This window comes from Rhododendron vialii, chromosome 8a (genome assembly GCF_030253575.1).
Source record: "Rhododendron vialii isolate Sample 1 chromosome 8a, ASM3025357v1".
Classification (NCBI taxonomy): Eukaryota; Viridiplantae; Streptophyta; class Magnoliopsida; order Ericales; family Ericaceae; genus Rhododendron; species Rhododendron vialii.
Genome location: NC_080564.1, coordinates 15,249,271 through 15,271,776, shown reverse-complemented (window position 1 = coordinate 15,271,776; position 22,506 = coordinate 15,249,271). Strand labels below are relative to the sequence as shown.

The window sequence follows — 22,506 nt, the reverse complement described above, 5'->3', positions numbered from 1 at the left end:
ACTTGAGAGTTTTGCTCGTCATCTGAGTAGAAATATTGAGTAAAGCTGAGGAGCAACTGTAGGGAGTTATTCCCGAATAGGTACAAATAAGACCCAAACATGTGGTACATGGGACCATGGTTTGAATAAGACAGGATAAGTCGCCGTGCAATACGGTGGTCGGTGATAAGGACCGGCGACATAAGAAGTCATTGGTCCAGGAAGCCTGTATGGGGTCGAGGTTTAGTAAATATGAGAAGTTATTGGACCAAGAGATTGATAAAGGTATAGTGACATATGAAGTCATTGGTCCAAGTAGTCTTTTCGGTAACGAGAAGGCCCAAAAGGAGGAGAATTTTGGAGAAAGCAGCCTCAGATAAAAGAAACGCTTTGAAAGGTTCCAGAATAGTGGAATTCCGTAAAGAAATAAGATCTCGAGAAAATAGGATCAAGGAAAAATACCCAACGGGAATGGAATGTTCGGCCAGCTATGAAAAAGAGTCGTAAAATGACTAAGGTAATGAACTGACGAGGGAATGAGAAACCAAAATATTCTGAGTGTAACAACCCTGATTTTTAGTAAGTAAAAATTTCGTTAAAAATTTGAATTTTATTTTAATACTTGGATTCGCTTTCAAAAAATTCCTTTTGTATTTCTAAAAATCTGTCATAATTAGAATTTTAGTCTTTTAAAATTATATTTCTTGGCTAGAGATTTTACTTGGCAAATATAGTTAGATTCTAACCAATTAGTTAGAGGAACCTAACTACCAATTCATCTAGTTACTTTCTCCTTGCCCTAGATGAGCCTTTTGAACCTCCTTGAACCTTTTGAACCTTTCAAACCCTAGTGGGAACCCTTTGGACCTTTAACCTTTACCCATTGGACGATAAAAGTTAGAGAAACTTTTATCCATTGGACAATAGATCTTTCATCCAAGATCTTTTGATAGATTTGTTAAAGTACAAGAATATAGTTATATATAGGTATATATACACATGCCTAAAGGACATATGGTATTATTCTAGTATATATAGCACCTCACCCTTTTATCTATTGGTCAATAACCGCTAGAGAAATTATTACCCGTTGGATAATAGAATTAGTAAGTACAAGGGTTTTATTTAATAATCATTTCCTAGATTTCCCATGTGATGATATATCTATATAAATACATATGTGTGTACTTTATAATATACCCTAGATTTCCCTAGGATTTCCTAAGTACAAAATCTAGTTTTTTAATAAGAAACATGTGCCAAATTGGATTAGTTTAATAGGAAATTTTAATCTTATAATTTTTTATTGGATACTTGGGATCTTCATAGATTGCATGGTACATACTATTATATATATATATAGGTATACTTATATTATTATAAAGTACTTTGAAATCCCTTAGTACTTTAAGTACATTTTATATATATATTTGTTCTTAGAAGAGTATATATATATGTACTAGAGAGAGAGAGAATGCTGAGAGAGGGAGAGAGAGAGAGAGAGAGAGAGAGAGAGGGGGGGGGGGGGAAGAGATTTGGTGTATACTTTGCCTTGATTTCTTTCATTGTACTTTGACTTGCTTGCAATCTCTGGTTATATATTCTTCCAAGCAAAATCCATCCTTCATTGTCCTTTTATGTTCTTTTAAACACCAAATCTTGTAGAACCCCTCATGTCCTCGATCAAATCTTCCATAATCAAATCCAAAGTACCAAATCTAGCCATGCAAGCCTAGAACTAGGTCTTGATCTTTCAAAAATAGCATGACAAGTTGAATAAAATAAAATAAAAAGTGAGATATAGACAGAGAGAGAGAGAGAGAGTTCGGATGGGAGAGGGAGAGAGAGAGAGAGGCCTTGGACTATAAATAGCAAGTCATTCCAAGTCATTTCTCACACCTTCTCCATATGCTCCAATTTCTCTCTAGAAATTCTAAATGTTCTTAGTTCAAAAGTCCAAGTTTCTTGTTCTTTCTTTGAAGTTCTTGAGAGAGTTCTTGTTCCTTTAGGAGCAGCAGTACCGGTTGAAGATGAATCAAGGCATTGACGCTTGTCACGATAGGCGTCGGCTACCTCGCTAGGTGAAAACCCTGGAGGTGTAACAATTTGGGTGTGGGCCCGACGACCATGGCCTTGGGAACTATTGTGGCTTCGAGCAACGCCACGGCCTCGACCAGCTCCAGAAATGGTGAGAAAGTTGTTGAGGCCAACCAGTTGATTCATTTCTTGAAGAGGAGGAGAGGGGGAATAACCACTCGAAGATGAGGTGGATGCTTCCTCGGCCAAAAGGATTGGCTCGTCTGGAATAGGAGGAGTTTGAGAGCGCCTTTCTTAATCAGGGTTTGAGGTGGAAGGACCAACGAGAGCTGGGTTATCTTCTCCTCAGGCCCGCCGATCAATGAACCCTCCATAAGATGCTCTGTAACTCAAGAGTACTTGTGCTGCTCTTGCTTGGCCTGTAAGATAGGTCCCTTGTCCGTTAAAGGCCAGTGCACGATTGATATCAGCTAAATGAACCTGTGGGGTGATGATGCCGTGCCCCTGATTGACGTTTTTTAGCTGTAATGAATAATGCAACAAATTATATAAGTGAAGTACGAGAAAACTTTAAGTAAATAAAGGGTATAGCGAGTGGAGGGAACTAACGTGGTCGCCCAAATCTGTGAGGGGCATGGAAACCTATCACTCGGCCGTCCTCATCTCTGGGCTCGAAGTTCCCCGTGACGATGAGAAAATCATCATCGTCTCCTCGGGCAGAATCAAGAAGTTCAATGATGAGTTTTTTCCTAGAATCCCTACTCTTTAAATAGTAGGTTAGGGCATTTTTGGTTCTAGAGATGCTGTATTAGTTGTGGATATCGTATAAACCTAAAGAGGTACCAAGCATTTGATTGATAGCATTTATACCCATGACAACCCTAAAGAAATTAATAGAGACTTGCATAGGAGAAAGCCTATTGTGGGCTAAAACCTGGTGGAGTAAAAGGGCCAAAGGAAATCTAACGCCACCTTCTACAATGGCCACGACTGGGATATGAAGGGTATCATTATTTGGACACTCTCGAATAGCGTCCTCAGGACCGAGTATAGTGGCCACATTATCAGGGATCTCGTAATGAGATCTGAATTAGGCCATCGCTTGGGGAGTGTTACAGTATCGTCTGAACCTCCCCATTACTGAAAAAGTGAGTTTTACAGATTATAGCAAAGGGGACAAAGAAACCCTAGGGTGACCGTACAAACCCTAAACCAACAAGAGAAATGGGACAGAGAGGGGGACGACGACTTACAGATTAGTGACCGGAGTTCCTAATGCAGAAAAGAGGAGACTTTTAAAAGGTGAACAGAGCTCCAATGGCGGGTGTGTACGAGTTGTCTTTCTGTAGAGGGAATCTAGTGAGAGAATGGGGTTTTAAAAATAGGGCAAAAACCTAAATATACCCTAATGAGTGGGGTGGCGTATGTGAAACGACACCCCAGATGCCATTTGGGCATTCTGTTCCCCAAAGGCATTCGTCCGCATTTAATGTGAATAGTACGACGTACGCCATGTGTAAAGGTAAGGGCAGGAAAAGCCTGTCCAGCCCAAACGATGAGACATTTTGCCTGGATTAATGATGAGAATTGCACCAATTTTGTGAAACAAAGTGCAGAAGCATAATGAATTTGCTCGGTACTTGAGAGTTTTGCTCGTCATTTGAGTAGAAATATTGAGTAAAGCTGAGGAGCAACTGTAGGGAGGTATTCCCGAATAGGTACAAATAAGACCCAAACATGTGGTACATGGGACCATGGTTTGCAAAAGACAGGATAAGTCGCCGTGCAATACGGTGGTCGGCGATAAGGACCGGCGACATAAGAAGTCATTGGTCCAGGAAGTCTGTACGGGGTCAAGGTTCAGTAAACATGAGAAGTTATTGGACCAAGAGATTGATAAAGGTATAGTGACATATGAAGTCATTGGTCCAAGAAGTCTATTTGGCAACGAGAGGGCCGAACAGGAGGAGAATTTTTGAGAAAGCAGCCTCAGATAAAAGAAATGCTTTGGAAGGTTCCAGAATAGTGGAATTCCGTAAAGAAATAAGATCTCGAGAAAATAGGATCAAGGAAAAATACCCAACGGGAATGGAATGTTCAGCCAGCTATGAAAAAGAGTCGTAAAATGACTAAGTTAATGAACTGACGAGGGAACGAGAAACCAAAATATTCTGAGTGTAACAACCCTGATTTTTAGTAAGTAAAAATTTCGTTAAAAATTTGAATTTTATTTTAATACTTGGATTCGCTTTCAAAAAATTCCTTTTGTATTTCTAAAAATCTGTCATAATTAGAATTTTAGTCTTTTAAAATTATATTTCTTGGCTAGAGATTTTACTTGGCAAATATAGTTAGATTCTAACCAATTAGTTAGAGGAACCTAACTACCAATTCATCTAGTTACTTTCTCCTAGCCCTAGATTAGCCTTTTGAACCTCCTTGAACCTTTTGAACCTTTCAAACCCTAGTGGGAATCCTTTGGACCTTTAACCTTTACCCATTGGACGATAAAAGTTAGAGAAACTTTTATCCATTGGACAATCGATCTTTCATCCAAGATCTTTTGATAGATTTGTTAAATTACAAGAATATAGTTATATATTGGTATATATACATATGCCTAAAGTACATATGGTATTATTCTAGTATATATAGTACCTCACCCTTTTATCTATTTGTCAATAACCGCTAGAGAAATTATTACCCATTAGATAATAGAATTAGTAAGTACAAGGGTTTTATTTAATAATCATTTCCTAGATTTCCCATGTGATGATATATCTATATAAATACATATGTGTGTACTTTATAATATACCCCAGATTTCCCTAGGATTTCCTAAGTACAAAATCTAGTTTTTTAATAAGAAACATGTGCCAAATTGGATTAGTTTAATATGCAATTTTAATCTTATAATTTTTTATTGGATACTTGGGATCTTCATAGATTGCATGGTACATACTATTATATATATATATATATATATATATATATATATATAAGTATACCTATATATATATATATAGGTATACTTATATTATTATAAAGTACCGTGTGCATATTAGAATTTTTTATTAGAAAATCTTGGCTTTGAAATCCCTTAGTACTTTAAGTACATTTTATATATATATTTGTTCTTAGAAGAGTATATATATATGACCTAGAGAGAGAGAGAGAATGCCGAGAGAGGGAGAGAGAGAGAGAGAGAGAGAGAGAGGGGAAGAGATTTGGTGTGTACTTTGCCTTGATTTCTTTCATTGTACTTTGACTTGCTTGCAATCTATGGTTATATATTCTTCCAAGCAAAATCTATCCTTCATTGTCCTTTTATGTTCTTTTAAACACCAAATCTTATACAACCCCTCATGTCCTCGATCAAATCTTCCATAATCAAATCCAAAGTACCAAATCTAGCCATGCAAGCCTAGAACTGGGTCTTGATCTTTCAAAAATAACATGACAAGTTGAATAAAAAAAAAAAAGTGAGATATAGACAGAGAGAGAGAGTTCGGATGGGAGAGGGAGAGAGAGAGAGAGAGAGAGAGAGAGGCCTTGGACTATAAATAGCAAGTCATTCCAAGTCATTTCTCACACCTTCTGCATATGCTCCAATTTCTCTTTAGAAATTCTAAGTGTTCTTAGTTCAAAAGTCCAAGTTTCTTGTTCTTTCTTTGAAGTTCTTTAGAGCTACTTTCAAAACCACCACCACCACCCCCCCACCCCCCCGATCATTGATGTACTTTCCGTAGCCGCCTTACCGCCAAGAAGTAAGGTAGAATCATCTTATTCCCTATCCCTAAGTATATGTGTAACAACCCTGATTTTTAGTAAGTAAAAAATTCGTTAAAAATTTTGAATTTTATTTTAATACTTGGATTTGCTTCCAAAAATTTCTTTTGTATTTCTAAAAATCTATCATAATTAAAATTTTAGCCTTTTAAAATTTTATTTCTTGGTTAGACATTCTACTTGGCAAGTATAGCTAAATTCTAACCATTTAGTTAGAGGAACGTAACTATCAATTCATCTAGTTACTTTCTCCTAACCCTAGATGAACCTTTGAACCTTTCAAACCCTAGTGGAACCCTTTGGACCATTAACCTTTACCCATTGGACGATAAAAGTTAAGGAAACTTTTATCTATTGGACAATAAATCTTTCATCCAAGATCGTTTGATAGATTTGTTAAAGTACAAGAATATAGTTATATATAGGTATATATACACATGTACAAAGGACAAATATGCATTTGTTTGTTAGATATCATCCCATTCCATTATCCATTGGTTATTAACCACTAGGGAAATTATTACCCATTGGATAATAGAATTAGTAAGTACTAGGGTTTTATTTAATAATCATTTCCTAGATTTCTCATGTGTTGATATACTAATATATATATATATATATATATATATATATATATATATGTAAGTACTTTATAGACTTAATACCCTAGGATTCTCTAGGTACAAAATCAATTATTTTAATAAGAAACATGTGCTAGTTTGGATTATTTTAATCAAGGATTTAGATCTTATAATTTTTTATTGGATATTGAAAATCTACTTAGATTACATGGGTACATATACAAATATCATATTATATTAAAGCCTACATTTCCTAAAGTACTTAATTTAATATTTTAATAAGAAACATGTGCTAATTTAGATTATTTTAATAAGAGATTTTGACCTTATAATTTTTTATTGGATACTTGGGATCTACATAGATTGCATGGTACATACTAATATATATATATTTGTGTACTTGGACTTATTTATATATATATATATATATATATATACTTAATTTATTCCAAAGTATACATGTGTTTAATTGAATAGTTTAATAGAAAAAAATTTTACCCATTGGACAATAATTGTTAGAAAAAATTTTATCCCTTGGATAATAGTCAAGACTTTTGCTATAAATAGCATCCTTGTCTAAGCATTCAACTCACACCTTCACCTAGCAACTTCTCTCTTCAGAAAAAGATTTGTGTTCTTACTTTGTTTTTCTTATTCTTGAGCATTCTTGAAGTTCTTCCTAAAGTTCTTCAAGAAACTCATCCTAAAACCCCTTTTCGATCCAAAAAGTTTAAATAGTTTAGTCAAGATCAAGTTTCGAGAGAAATCTTTCTCTTTCGAAACTTCCGGAAGCATACCGTAGAAAGTTACTCCGCCCGATCGTCAACTTACTTTCCGTAGTCGCCACTACCGCCAAGAAGAAAGGTAGGAACCCTAGTCAACTAACTCTACGTATAGTATAGAATTGTATGTTGAAAAGAAGAAATGTCCGTAAGTTCAAAGTATAATTTCTTAATCGTTTTGTTAAAGTAGATAAGGTTATGATGTTTGAAATGCATGATAGTTAACAAACTTATTTTCGCTAAATGGAAGTTTAAGCATGTTGGAATAATCAACTTTTATTTCAATAAACATATGTTGTTTAGAACTTCCCACAAAAGAAGAAAGAACGATTTTCGAAAGATAGAAACTATCGCTTATTTAGAAGTATTCGTATTTTAATCTTTAGGACGATTATGAGCATGCATGCATACATGAATTGCTTGTATTACTAGTGGTATAATGTTGAGTTGGATGATCTTGTTAGTTTAAAGATTTCAATGAATGATTTATGATTACTTTTGTGAAAAGTCCTACCACAGAGTCAATGCATGAAACGAGACATGGTAATCGAGAAAGTAGAAACATGACACCTAGGGTGTGGTTAACGAAAAAGTGTGTTTTGACTTGGATAAAATATTTTTGAAACTACATAATGGCCGGACGTAGTAGCCATTGTGTGGGTGTGTTTTTCGAAAACCGAATGGGAACCCGGAGCGGCGGAACCATTGTGGGATACTCGGGAACCCAGAGCGGCGGAATCGAGGGTTTTGAATTGTGGATTGGTTATCCGTGAAGAGAAGTCAATGCCAAATTCAATGATTTTGTGTGCCAATGGGAACCCGGAGCAGCGGAACCATTGTGAGGTTGTGTGCGTTCCCATGGGAACCCGGTGCGGCGGAACCATGGTGAGGATCCTCGGGAACCCGGAACGGCGGAACCGAGGTATGGCTTGGTTATCCGTGGAGAGGAGTCAATGCAAAATTTTGTGTGCCAATGGAAACCCGGAGCGACGAAACCATTGTGCGGATACTCGGGAACCCGGAGCGGCGGAATCGAGGTTGGGTGTGTAAAAACGATTTTGAAAATGTGATATGGTTATGGAAATATTGATAAAATGTTGACACAGTCCACGACGAGTCGCGTAGGAGAAACTCAGAAAATCATGGACACCAACAATAGTTGAATAGCGAATGTGGATGTGTTGTTGTTACTGTCTGTTGTATATGAATTATTGTTTGTAAGTTATGGGTTAGCGGGTATGGGATTGTTCTGCTGAGCTTTTGTAGCTCACGGTGTTACCTTTGGTGATCCTGACATATTATATCAGTGGCAACGCTGGTATAATGTGTCAGACCTTGTAGATTATCAAGATGAACAGTACACCTTGGAGGCTTTTGGAGCTGAAGAGCTGGTTAGGATGGAGGAGCAGGTAGAGCATTAGTTAGGAACCATAGAACCCCATTCATTTGTGTAAATATTGAACTCTTGTGGGAGTTTTGTTGTAATAACGAGCCAGACTCCATTTGGTTTTATCAATAAAATGTTTATTTAACGTTCTCAAAAATCGGGGCGTTACACTGGGTTTCCTATACGAGGTAGGAAACTTAGGGCAACACGGATACTTAGGCAGCAAGCATCTGTGAATCTATAAATATGAGGTAAACCTAGAGGTAAAAGGTACGCAATACGTTGTATTATTCGATACTTCCTACTGTTATTTAGGGTTTCCAGCTAGTACGTGATACTAACTTAGATATCAGAGGGCCTTTGCCACGAAAGGCAAATGTGCGCTCACCCTTTGTCTGTTTTGCAGATTAGGGTTCCGACGACGTACTACGGTTCCGGCGAAGGGGCACCAGTAGCCATTACATTGTTGTGCTATTCAAAGCTACTTTTGTTTTTTTCCACTTATAGCCACAACGAATACCGCGATACATCGCCATGATCAAACACCAAACCGATCACTGTGTGGTGATACCTCTCCGAGGAGGTGTCCACAATAACCATTTCTCTCATGAGAAATTGAATTCCTTCGTATAGATAACGACGTTCGATGGACATCTTTTTTTACAATGATAACATACACTCTAGAACATAGTACATAATGAATGACATGAATCATTATATAGAATCTTGAGGAGTTCTATTACATACGAATCACACGATAGATTACATGAGAGGTCGTTAATGCACATCTTCACTTGTATAAAGTAGGTGCCCCAAAAATTTTGTTATTATCTCTTTTAGGGAAGGATAACCATCTTTTGTAATGTATTGGTTTCGTATCTAGTCAATAAACTTTCTACCATTTTGACAAAAAGAAAAAACCGAAGATCTGTAAGTTAGTTTTTTTAATTTTCATAATGGAGTATGTATACTTTCTTCTCTTGTTCTTCTGTTGTTGTTTGTGGTTGTAATCTAGCTGTTTAATTGGATATAATTTTCCAATTCTTAGATAATTGTCGCCACCTAATCTGTCCGTGTGCAAGGAAGACCATCCAATGCAATACGGATCATTAATAATAGGGGACACAACGTGCTATATAAAACTGTAAATTTGGTATGTAATGGCTTATACGTAGGTGTCAAGAGGAAGCATGTCCTGGACATTGCATACAGCAACAATAATTTTGTAAATTTAAAAAAAAAAAAATTAGAATCTTAGTAACAACTTTGGGTTTAAAATACTAGTACTCACATTCCACCGTGTTTAATATTAAGTGTTGAAGGGTTAGATGTCATTTTAAGCTATATATATAGTGAGGAGGGGACAGAGAGATAGTAGGTCAAAGTTTCATACACTTTGACGTTCAACCAATTCACCATTAAAGGAGCATAAAACTAGGGGAGTAAACTTCAACCTAAAGACATCCCCGCGGCTCCCAACATTACTCCAACCAAAGATAATAGTACTATATAGCTAGTGGCAACCAATTAGTATTTCTTTAATATGGAGAATGCTATGGTACACTGAACGTTATGCTTTTTTTGGGTGTATATTGTGCATTTTTTGGTTAGTTACGTGGGGGTAAACCTTGGAAGTGTGTTGTACTAATAGTTTTGAATGATAGTGCGCATACTTTTGGTGCCTTGTACACATATATTTTGGTTCATTAGTTATGCCTTTTTTTCTTAGCGAAGTCAGGATTAATTGTTAGTACGTAGTTAGAGAAATTTAAACCCTGTCAAATGCAAATGCATGGTAGTATGTGGTACCTACCACCTTGGCTATCACTCCACTAGCACTAGTTATGCATTCTTATGATAAGAGTTTCGTACTTTTTTGTTGAAGTTACGAATAGGAGTATTGCTGAGCAAAACAGAAGTTACAAAGAGGAGTACTGTACGGTAAATCCAAAAGAGTTACGAATTTTTTTAGTTAGTTCGTTTGTTACAAGTTTTTTGGGAATCAAAATTTTTATCACTAAATTTTTCTCTGGTGGGTACCATAAGCTTCTCCTCCATTTAATATAACCTCACATTCCTTGTGTCTCCTAGCTAACTAACAAGATTTTAAAGCTTAATTGATAGAGATACTGATTTAGTATTCCATGGTCAAAATACGATGATTATTGCAGAGTAATTTCATAAAATTTGAGGTGACAAATTCTCAAGTGAATACGAACTGTGGCATTATTTGCTTGTTTTGATCTATATACATGGGCAATCGTACGCACGTGGACATAAATATGTATTTGGAGATCCGTAATTGGATAGTTTTTGAACTTGTCTAGAGGTGATCATTTCACTTACTCCAACTAATTTTAAGTTAGATTGCTCAAAAATATATATGTTAGAACAAATTTTTGGAAGACCTGCAACAATCAGTTCCGAAAGCGAAAAGATTTTTGTATTTTACAGAGTAAACATTACTCCATGCATGAGTTAGTGGAATAAGTCATACTCAATATCATTAGCTCGAGGTGGGTCTAGTAGAATTCCAGAGATCAATCAATTGGGTCAACGAAGATTATCTGCCAATAAACTTACATATCTTTAACTTCAAGTTTTACCGAGGAAAAAAAAAACTTTAACTTTCAATTCTTGTGGCTGAGCAAAAAAGAAAATTCATTTTGTGTGATCAATTGTTGTGTAGGTCTCTCTCTCTCTCTCTCTCTCTCTCTCTCTCTCTCTCTCTCTCTCTCTCTCTCTCTCTCTCTCTCTCTCTCTCGGCAGGGCGCCGGCAGCTTGCTGGGAAGATGAGAGAAACATGTTATGGCACTGTATGGGCATATGCGATGATTGTAGCAGTAGTATTTGTCATTGTTTTTCTTTCAAAATTTGAGCTGATTAATAGGAAGTCGACTTATTATAAGAAGAGAACAGAAAATGGTAATGAATATAAATTGCCGCCTGGAGGAAGAGGATGGCCGTTGATTGGTGATAGCTTAAGCTGGTACAATGCTGTTGCAAGTTCTCATCCCCCTAGTTACGTTCAACAAGAAGTTCAGCGGTATCTTTCTTTCTTTCTTCTTGTTTCTTGTTAGTATTTTTTCTTTTTGGCTACATCTCTCTAAATAATAAAGCTGAGAACGAATACAAACTTACTATTGAAATCTTAATCAGGTATGGGAAGATATTCTCATGCAGTGTGTTTGGTAAACGGGCAGTGGTATCAGCGGATCCGAGTTTTAACCGATTCATAATGCAGAATGAAGGAAAACTATTCCAGTCCAGCTATCCCAAATCATTCAGAGATTTAGTTGGGAAAAATGGGGTGATCACTGTCCAAGGAGATCAACAAAGGAAGCTTCACGGGATCGCCTCCAACATGATGAGGTTAGATAAGCTCAAGTCCCATTTCTTGAAGGACATTCAAATGGTTATGCTTCAAACTTTGAACAATTTCCGCGACAACCAAGTCATTCTTCTCCAAGACGTTTGCAGAAAGGCAAGTATTCTTCAACATCTGCCTAGGCTTTTAGAACAATTTGTGATTTTACATGATATGAGATTTGTGTTATGGAAGGTTTTGGATCCAAATCTTCCATTATGCTTTCATTCTCGATCCATTTGAATTATCCATTTTGTTCTTTGATGATATGGGTCCTCTTCTCCATTTGTTTGGATAGTTTCATTCCACTTTCTAAAACCAACTCAAGAACCGGAACATTTGTAGTCTGGAAAATCTGATTGATATAAAAAAAAAATTTACGGTGTGTGTCACCATGATGATAAGACAATGGTATTCCTCCATGATGATAAGACAATGGTATTCCTCTAATTAGATCGATTGCATATTGGTCTCATTGACCTACAACTCAACCCACATCATACTTCATTTAATGAGGATGTTCATTCTCCGTTAAATTTTGGGCTCATTGATTTGTCTAGCATACACGGAGTACAGACATTTGCATGTTTTGAGCAAGTGCGTTCGATCATGCTCCTCATTTTGTACATGTCAATGGAGTATTTTGGCTGCAAAGTGAGACATGTAGTGATGAGTTATTATCACACATAATTCACGACCATAAGCAACGTATTTTTTTAGCTTAGCTCATTTGATGAATTTTAGTATTTTTATGGTGGTTCTTGCAATGATGATATGAAGGTAGCTATAAATCTGATGGTGAATCAACTGCTCGGAGCATCTAGCGAGAGGGAAGAAGATGAGATGGCTCGTTTGTTTTCTGATTTCGTGGATGGTTGTCTCTCTCTTCCCATCAATTTCCCAGGTTTTGCTTACCACACTGCCATGAAGGTAAAAAAAAAATTCAACAAACATCAGTCAAGAAACCATATCCATTCTCATTACATTGAACTCATGAGTGTGCTCACGCACGTGTTTCTTGTCATTTTTGTTGCGGCGACGCAATTTGATTGAACACACTTAATTGAATTACTTCATCAAAGCCTCAAAGGAAACAAAACATAAAAATAATTGCTACATATATACACAGTCCAACCATAATGGAATGATGTTTAAATCATTGCACCATTTTAAACCGGGAAACTACAAATTATTTTTTTTTTTATTGCCAAAACCTTGCCCACGTGGCTACAACAGAGAACAGAAATTACTATCTAAAACGGAAGCAACAAATCCGGAGGAGAGGCCACCCAGTTACTAGGAAGAAAGATCCCTCACAGCCTTGGAAGCAGCGACATGGGCTAAACCATTTGCTTCCCTCTTAACCCATGTGTACTTGAGCTCAAGCTCCTGTTTCAGCTGCCTGATATCCAGAACCAAGGACCCAACCTCCCAAGGAGGAACAAGCTCAAAGACGCTGAGCTTGATGGCCATCTGATTATCTGATTCAATGACTGCTCCATAAAAGCCCAGGGATCTCGCCATCCCACATGCTAGATGAATCACTAGGAGTTCCCCTTGAAGAGGACTAGAGACTAGCTGGAGCTACATTTCCATTCATCAACGATCCATTCCAGTTACGAATAACAGCAGCGAAGGCTGCCTGCCTGTTACGCTTGATAGCCTGACGTAGCGTAGTAGAGAAAGAGAGACTAGATATTGGGCTAAACAGGCAACACTAAATAAGATCTTCTACTAATATTATTCCCAAATAAAAGTTGTCAAAACAAGACACAAAAATTAAAACTCTATTGTTCCCATAACTTGAATATCTTGTTCAATACTTCTTCTTTGATTTGACCCTATCAAATCTTTCCAGAAAATCAGTAGAGATTTGTCCTACATCATAGCCACATCGCAATTGAATTTGAAAGTGCCATGATCTGGAGCCCACCATTGGGAATTGATGTCCTCAACAGAAGGGCGCCATTGGGAATTGCTGTCCAGGGTTATACATTTTAAACCATACAGTTTTACACAATTTCCAAATTCTACCATGTGCTTTCGAGTTTTCCAACGTAAACTCTCCATTTCTCATTCAATCACAATGTCAACACTCCATTGTAGCGGACCGGAATATAGCCCATAATCCAAATCGCCCAAATGGGCCCAAAGTAGACCAGCCCGTCATCCTTGGTGACTGGGGGGCCTTTGTTGGGCAGCTCCGCCAGCTCACGTAGTGGTCGAATTGAGGTGTCGGGTCAGGTTGCGTCAGGTCACATCTGTGAACTACAGTGGGGACCAGGAGCACCAGTTCGGAATACTTCGGTCCAGCCACATGGCACCAGGTTGGTCTGCCACGTGGTGCGACCATCCGACATGAGGACGACACACGCTCTACCTTGGTCTCCAAGACAAGGCACTCCTGTAAATACTATAGTGATAAACCCGAAGAGGTATTCTTTCTTCTCCCGCTTTGAGTTTTTTCTCTCTCGGGCAGACACTAACTTAGCCATCAGAGTGCCCTCCGGCCACCTTCGGCAGGCACTAACTAGTTGCTTCTCTTGCAGTGACTAGGGAAAAGAGGAGGGCAGCTCAACCCATTCAAGCAGAAGAGGAGAGAGAGAGGTCCAATCCAAATAGTTGCTTCTGTCACATATTGACAGAAGTGTTAGCACTAATAGGGGTCATTCTATTTCCACCCCTTGTTTTCTAATTACCCACACATAAACCATATTTGTGAAAATCCAAAACCCAGTTTATTTGCAATTTTCACTATAAAAATATATATATCTTTGTCATGGACCTTTCAAAATTAGTATCATCATCAAGCATTCAAAATCCAAAATTTTAACACTCACGAACCTTTAACTAAAGAACTAGAAAAGGGTCTAGTTCGATTGACCACTTTTGTGCACTCTTAATTGGGAGGTCAAGGTGTCAAATCTCGCCGAATGCAAGAATTGATAACTTCTCCCCTACTTCCTTTTTTTTTATTTGTTTCCCTATGATAGGGTTATTTCTTGTGTGGGTTGAGTTGTTAGGCTTAGTTATGTCGTGAACTCTTCCACATCTGATGTAGTGTCCTATGATTTGTATAGTTTGTAATTCATATATGATGTATTCATCTTTCCTATCAATTGCCCTAAAAACAAAAATTTGGAGAACTAGAATAAATTTTGAAAGTTGCACAATAAAAGAAGGGTCATAAGAATTACATAATCAAGGGTACAAAGGATGAATTAGTAAGAAAAAATGGGGATCATGACGGGGTAAAGAGTACTAAACCCGCCTCCGACCCATTTCCCGTTTCCCGGACCTAATCTAAGCTCCGGAAAAAATCCTGAATCTCTAGCCTGTTCAGGGCAGAGAACATGACAAAGCCGAAACCTTCTCCCTGCTCTAGTCATTCCTCATTCATATCAATTCCAAAATACAAGCACTACGAAGCCAATAACGATTCCTTTGACAAACTAACCATGTATTGCAGGTCGCCACCAATTTGCAGTGTCTTAGAACTAATTAAAACCCGATGCCAAAAATTGTAGAATGGATTTTTGTACGTTTTGAAGACGATGAACTAATTAATGTAACCATATTTGCATATATTTTGTTTGACAACAGGCAAGGGAAACCATAATTACCAAAATCAAGACCACAATAGAGAAGCATAGACAAGAAGAAGATACAAAGGAAGGTGGGAATGGCCTACTTGGAAGACTCGTAGATGAAGAAAGCTTACCTGACTATGCTGTTGTTGATTTCCTTATCAACCTTATATTTGCTGGAAATGAAACAACAGCTAAGACCATGCTCTTTGCTGTTTACTACCTCACTCAGTCTCCACCTGCTATGAAGCAACTACTGGTACTAGTACTCCTGCTATATATACAACCAAACATGATATAAGAGGCTTGATTGGACATTTAACCTTGATCGAACAACTCTTTACTTGAACTGCACAATTAGAATTTCAAATTATATTCTCCGTCGTGTGAACATTATTATTTCCCTCTCTTAATTTACACATTTTATTTTTGTTATCTCACTTTCACATACCATTCCGACATGATTGGAAGTCTGATAGCTATAACTTGAATATGATTCATCAGAACTCTTCCATTTTACTTTAATTACCCTCCATGTATATAATATATATATGTAATAGGTACCTTGCCATCTCTATTAGAATATGGCTAATATTATCATGCGTTCATGCAATCGCTAACTTCAGGTTGCTCTCATATATTTGTTACGATGAAAACAGGATGAGCAGCGAAGACTAAGAAGTGGAAAGAGCGACAATAAAGGCGAAGACATGTTCATAACATGGCAAGATTACAAACAAATGTCTTTCACTCAATGTGTAAGTTCTCATCGCTTATGCTTTCTTTTAGAGTTTTGAAGGCCAGAATTTGAACTACTAGTTAAGTTGAAAATAATGAAGCTTTCACAAAGAGGCATCTCAATTAGATGAACTGGCTTTCTAGAACTATACAATAGCACAAACTAACTCATTTCCCGAGCAGAGTAAACACTTCTACATATCAAATGTAGATTCTTGAAGAATGCACAATTTCCAACTAATCTTTTCAAAAAAATTAATATTGTATTAATTGTCGTAGATAGGGCTACTAGATTGACTAGCTTCAAAGGCCCTAAAACATGACTAATTTATAAGGGAAAGATAACCAATACAAGTTGAAATATGCTCAAAACCTCAAAAATATTCAAGCACTATGTAAGCTAATCTTCATTTGATCAACATCTCAATCCATAGAACCTTGAGAACTCAGATTTTCAGGTCATTAAAATTTGATACAAATTACAAATACAGTTTCTGTATGCAGGTTATAGATGAAACACTTCGGCTTGGAGGTATTGCAATTTGGTTAATGAGGGAGGCCAAAGAAGATATTCAATATCAAGGTACAAATGTACTTATCTCTATTTGGTAGTATATTAACGAATGAGAATTGCTACATTATTCACCCCCTTTCGGGTGTGTTCAGTATGCATACCCTTCAACCAGCCGCAAAGTTGTGACATTTGTATCGCAATTAGATCGTAACATCCAAAGAAATTCATAATATTTGCATGAAAGTTTATAACCTTAGGCCAACATAACACTTATTGATGTGCAAATGTTTTCATCTGCATAGAAATTCATAATACTTAAAAAATTACGGATTCTAAATTGCAGTTAATCCATAAGAGTTTTTTATGTAAACATCCCTCAAACTATGCATTGATTGTCTACTTAGTCCTAAAATTATCAATTTCACCTATTTCGTCCTTAAACTATCACATTGCACTCTATTTGGTCAAATTCGTAACGCCATCCACCAATTTGGACGGCATAGTGGTCAAATGACATATTCCCCCGCCAATGTAAGGGCAGAATAGGAATTCCACCCCTCACAACCCATCTGGCTCCAAAGCAGAGTACTTTCACATATTAGGTTAAAAACAGAGTACTTCACTGCCTCTTCGTCCTACCCCCAAATGCAAAAACCAGTCACAAAACAGAGTGCATTTTCACAGAACCAGCCACAAACAGAAAGCAAAAACCAGTCACAAATTGTTATATAAAACCTGAAAATTATGCACGAGAGTCAGGTTGTAAAGTGATGATAATGATGAACCCCTTTATCAAAAAAAATATGCTAAACCTATGAAGATTCTTACAAAAATAGTTGAGTAAAGTAAAAACATTAAAATACAGATATCAAGGGAGTGGGAAGTCGGCAAATAAAATCTGCTAATCCCCACGCAATAAAAAAATGATTTGTTTACTTACATTTGGGTATTATGTCGTCCCCTGTCCTCAAGTGATCCATCCCAGAGAATAATGAAGTAATCTCCTTGCAATCTTAACCCTAGCTAGATGCTGCCGAAACCCTACGCTTCTGATTCCATTTGATCTTGGGCAAATTTTTGTAATCATTCCTAGTTTTACGGTTATCTCAATTTCGTCCCTCTAGTTTCAATTATCTCAATTTCGTCCATGTAGTTTGTTTTACGTTTCAAATTGGTAAAATAGTTAACTCCGTTAATGAAACTAACAGAAAAATATGATTAAAAAATTAAGTGCTCCAATTTTCAATCCGGTTGAACCGATGCAAAGATCTTTTTTTTTTTATCATTTTATCCTAGATGGTCATAATAAATTTTTTGCTCTAATGCCTTTCAACAAGCACCCAAAAACTCTTTATTTAGTCTCTTTATTTAGTTTCAGGTAAGGGTGGGTAATAGGTAATTTCGTGTCATTTTCGTGTTATATATCAAAATCTTATTTATAAAATCTCACAACATTTTTTAACTTATCAAATCTTTCGTGTCATGTTCGGGTCGTGTCATTTTCGGGTTGTTTTATCATGTCAAAAAGTCCTACTTTTCGCTAAATTTTTATTTTTTTTAGTTAACAGTTCATCAAGCTAATGTCCAATGTATAGAATTACCCATAAAAATATTTATTCTTAACTCAATTATATGAATTTATTTTGTTTTTCGTGTCAGGCATGCCCACCCCTCAGGGCTCTCTTAGGGTGCTCATTGAAAGGTATTAGAGCCAAAAATCCATTATGACCATTTAAAATAAAATAATTAGAAAAATAAGATCTTCGCACCGGTTCAAATAGATTAAAAATTGGAACACTTAATTTTTTAACTATATTTTTTAATATATAAAAGGTTTAAAAAAATAAGGGTTTCAATTTTCAATCCATTTGAACTGGTGCGAATATCTTATTTTTTCGATTATTTTATCTTAAATAGTCATAATAAATTTTTGGCTCTAAGACCTTTTAATGAGTATCCTAAGAGAGCCCTGAAACTAAATAAAGAGTCTTCGGGTGCTCGTTTAAAAGCCTTAGAGCCAAAAATTCATTACGACCATCTAGAATAAAAAAATCAAAAAAATAATATCTTCGCACCGGTTCAACCGGATTGAGCACTTAATTTTTTAATTATATTTTTCCGTTAGTTTCATTAACGGTGTTAACGATTTTACCAATTTAGAACGTAAAACAAACTACATGGACAAAATTGAGACAATTGAAACTAGAGAGACAAAATTGAGACAACCGTAAAACTAGAGGGACGACTACCAAAATTTGCCCTTTGATCTTTGTTTAAGATTAAACCCTAAATGAGAGAGAGGGTATTGGGGTGAGAGAGAGAGAGGTGAATGGCTGTTTTGCCCCTCACGACTGGAAAATATTCGCGCATGATAAGCACGTGGGATGTTTTCCATCCAAATTTGTTGTGTCTGTTAAGTATTACATCAATTAGAGTGCAATGTGATAGTTTAAGAACAAAAGAGGTGAAATTGATAGTTTCAGAACTAAGTAGACAATCGGTGCATATACAGTTTGAGGGATGTTTACATTAAAAAAAAAACTCTAAAACATAAAGGGGTGCATGCATAATTCATAGACACCCAAATATGGCTAAATACTAAATCTCTATCATTCAATATCTTATGCTGCTCAGTTTTTAATAGTATGTTTTGGTCTGCCCGAAGTCAATGTAAAAGTTGCAAAGTACCACTCAAAAGCATCGTCAAAATTTTGGCACTAGAAGGGCCAACAAAAAGAAGTGTTTCCATGTTCTTTTCTAATTGTAGGCCAAGTAGAGATGTTCTAGTATCCACCATATACGTACTTGGCTTTTCTAATTTAAGAAGGCAAAATCAGTAGTATTTTTTATTTTTTTTTTTGTGGTTGACAATGGGGTTGGTAGGTTATGTGGTTCCGAAAGGATGCTTTGTGGTTCCATTTCTTTCAGCAGTCCATTTAGATGAAAATTTGTATGAAGGAGCTCGCACATTTAATCCCTGGAGATGGATGGACCCTCTCAATAAGGTTAGTACGTAGTAGTAGTATAATATAGTATCATGTGTGATCTTCAAATTACGTCACAAACTTTTTAATTTGCTTTCTTAGCTTCTTCTATATACTTGTAGTGCTCTTACGCAACTTCTTTAATTTATTCATAAACAAGGAAAAAAGGAGTTGGAGAAACAGCCCTTTTTACGCTCCCTTTGGTGGAGGAGCTCGATTTTGTCCAGGGGCAGAATTGGCTCGCCTTCAAATTGCTCTCTTTCTTCATTACTTTGTTACTTCATTCAGGTCTACATCTCTCTCTCTCTCTCTCTCTCTCTCTCTCTCAATTGTTCCCAATGTTGGATTAGATCTCATTTGTGGAATAAATCTTACACTGTCCAAATGATTCTCATTAGGACTTAAATAATTATTTTTACTAACAACTCATGAAAGCTAAATACCGGAGTACATCGATCCCATTATAAAAGCATGACTTTTAGTGTAATTTTTTTATTTTTTTTACTTTTATGATATATCGTTTGATATTCAAAATAGGTTCATCATGCATGGTCACGAAAGCATTATTGTATTTTGTATGAGGATTGTATTTTATAGCTTATTTGTGTTTTGTACATCAAGAGTTTTTTTTTATAAGTTTCTACGTCAATATATAGTTCATAAGCTTGAAGGAAGAACTCCTGGAATTAATAATTGTGTTTTGTAGGTCAATGTCATGTTGTTTTTTAAAATTAAGCTTCAATTAATTACTTTGATAGGTGGACCCAGCTCAAGGAAGATCGTATGTCTTTCTTTCCCTCTGCCCGATTAGTGAATGGCTTCGAAATCCGAATCACCAGACGAGACGACGAGCTAGAAATGAAATGAAGAGGAGAATTAATTGTATCATGTAATTAAATACCTACTCAATATTCATGTAAAGATACATTTTTTAATATTTGCAAATGAAGCGATATGAAACTCGTGGAGAATTGATTATGAAATTCGGTCGTGGTTCAGCCATGGTTTTAGCACTATATATGTTACTCCCTCCGTCCCTTTTTAAGTGTCCTGCTTCGTAACTCCAACTTATTAAAAAGACATCATCATTACACCTTTCACATCAACTTTTTCCTCCACTTTCCCTACTTACCCATCATCATTACACTTTTACTCACTAACTTTTCAAAATAAAATCTACTTTTAGGGACAAAATAGACAATACACCAACTTTTACCCCCCTAACTTTACAAAATGGACACTTATTAAGGGACAGCCCAAAATGAAATACTGGACACAAAAAAAGGGACGGAGGGAGTATCGTTTAAAAGAGATGAAACATATTTTTCAATGACGATGCATGTTTCTGGTACTATGTTACTGTTTAACAAAGATGGTTTATATTTCAATGGGAGTTTTGAAATTCTTGGTTAATGAGGCATGTTTGTTTTCTTTCATAAATGTCTATGGAAAATTAAAATTTATGAAGAAATGATGATGAAATGTTAAAGGGTAGCTCCGGAAAATTAGAGAAGAACTCTATTTCATTCTCATCAAGGACAGAGCCAGGAATTTTGGTTCGTGGGACCAAAAATTAAACTCACATGCAAGCTATTTACTTATTTGTTAATTTAAAAGAATAATTAATTAAAACACTAACTATAAGATAAATAGATACTCCATAATTAACGTAATTTTGCTTTACAATTGGCCCCAAATACTTACTATATATTGAAAATAGTACATGATAGCCTAACAGAAGGGGATAATGCCACGAGTGTTTTCTACAAATGCCACAACATTTATCTCCCTTTCTCATTTTTACCCTCAGGGCTCAGGTTCTATGTTTTCTCTCTTTCTAGAGGCCACTAGAAAGATGTAAACCCTAGATCGAAGACCAGATCATCATCAGCCTTCACTGCATGGCCATCCAGTAGCGTAAAGTTTGGTTTTGTGTGATTTCATGTTTCTCTCTCGTCTGCTTCATCTTGGGGACGTATTTTAACTTTGGGTTTAAATTGATTAGAGGAACATTGGTTTGATCTTTCTGGGACAGAAACTAAAGTACGTATTTTTCTAATCTACCGTTTGCATATGAAAGTATAGATTAGGAGTAAGGAATCGGGTTATCCGGAGAGAAAAAAGACAAAAAGGGATTGAGTTATCCATGTAGGCTGTAACTTATATTATAGGGACAAAGAAATGGATGGATCACAAAAGCAATTCGATTGAAGAACCACGACAGGGGTCGAATTGAGGTGGAGATCTAGCGAGAGGAACTTCAATTTTTCATGGGGGTGAAATTGGAGAGACCATGGGAACAGGAACAACAAGTGGGTTTCTAGAGAGAGAGAGAGAGAGTCCAACCGAGGGGTAAAATTGAGAAAACATTCTAAAATCTCTTGGCACTAACAATAGTGCTTGTGGCATTAACACTATCCACTCGAAATACTATCGCATTTCGAAAAGAAGAGAGAGCTTAGAGTTTGAATGCATTTAGAGTTTAAATGCATTTGAAGTAAGTTGAGGTCAACTTAAATATTTTTTGTGTGGTCAATGTAACAAAATTTGGCAACAAACTATCAATTGCCCTTACAACCCACAGATACAACTACTAGAGCTAGGCTCAAGTTAAGTTACCAGTTCAGCCTTTTGGTGAGGCTATCCAAATGATTTGTTTAAAAGAGAATGCATAGAGGTGGACAATTAAGTACTATACTAGAATAGCATATGACACAGGGTTGAGAATCAAAAAAAAAAAAAATACTATGACACGGTTCAA

At 36.4% G+C, this 22,506-nt stretch overlaps 1 protein-coding gene and 1 long non-coding RNA gene across 6 annotated transcripts; one reads left to right on the top strand and one right to left on the bottom strand.

Annotated features, from left to right (window-relative positions):
* Window positions 1-11,262: 11,262 nt before the first annotated feature.
* LOC131335981 (abietadienol/abietadienal oxidase) lies at window positions 11,263-20,761 on the top strand. Of its 3 annotated transcripts, none has more exons than XM_058371570.1 (9): window positions 11,263-11,601; window positions 11,715-12,039; window positions 12,703-12,852; window positions 15,526-15,768; window positions 16,169-16,267; window positions 16,752-16,830; window positions 19,645-19,766; window positions 19,914-20,033; window positions 20,504-20,761. In XM_058371570.1, exons 1-9 carry the CDS (start codon window positions 11,348-11,350, stop codon window positions 20,636-20,638), a joined length of 1,527 nt encoding a protein of 508 aa, XP_058227553.1. In that variant the 5' UTR covers window positions 11,263-11,347; the 3' UTR covers window positions 20,639-20,761. The 3 variants fall into 3 exon arrangements, with proteins under 3 accessions (XP_058227553.1, XP_058227555.1, XP_058227554.1); XM_058371572.1 differs by having other exon boundaries at window positions 19,906-20,033; XM_058371571.1 differs by having other exon boundaries at window positions 11,715-12,043; window positions 12,707-12,852.
* Window positions 13,013-19,315, bottom strand: LOC131335982 (uncharacterized). Of its 3 annotated transcripts, XR_009202704.1 has the most exons (3): window positions 19,011-19,315; window positions 17,702-17,807; window positions 13,013-15,780 (listed from the first exon to the last, which is right to left on the bottom strand). It is a non-coding gene; the product is annotated as an uncharacterized LOC131335982 (long non-coding RNA). The 3 variants fall into 3 exon arrangements; XR_009202703.1 differs by lacking the exon at window positions 19,011-19,315 and having other exon boundaries at window positions 13,013-15,783; window positions 17,702-17,828; XR_009202702.1 differs by lacking the exon at window positions 19,011-19,315 and having other exon boundaries at window positions 17,702-17,828.
* Window positions 20,762-22,506: the final 1,745 nt, after the last annotated feature.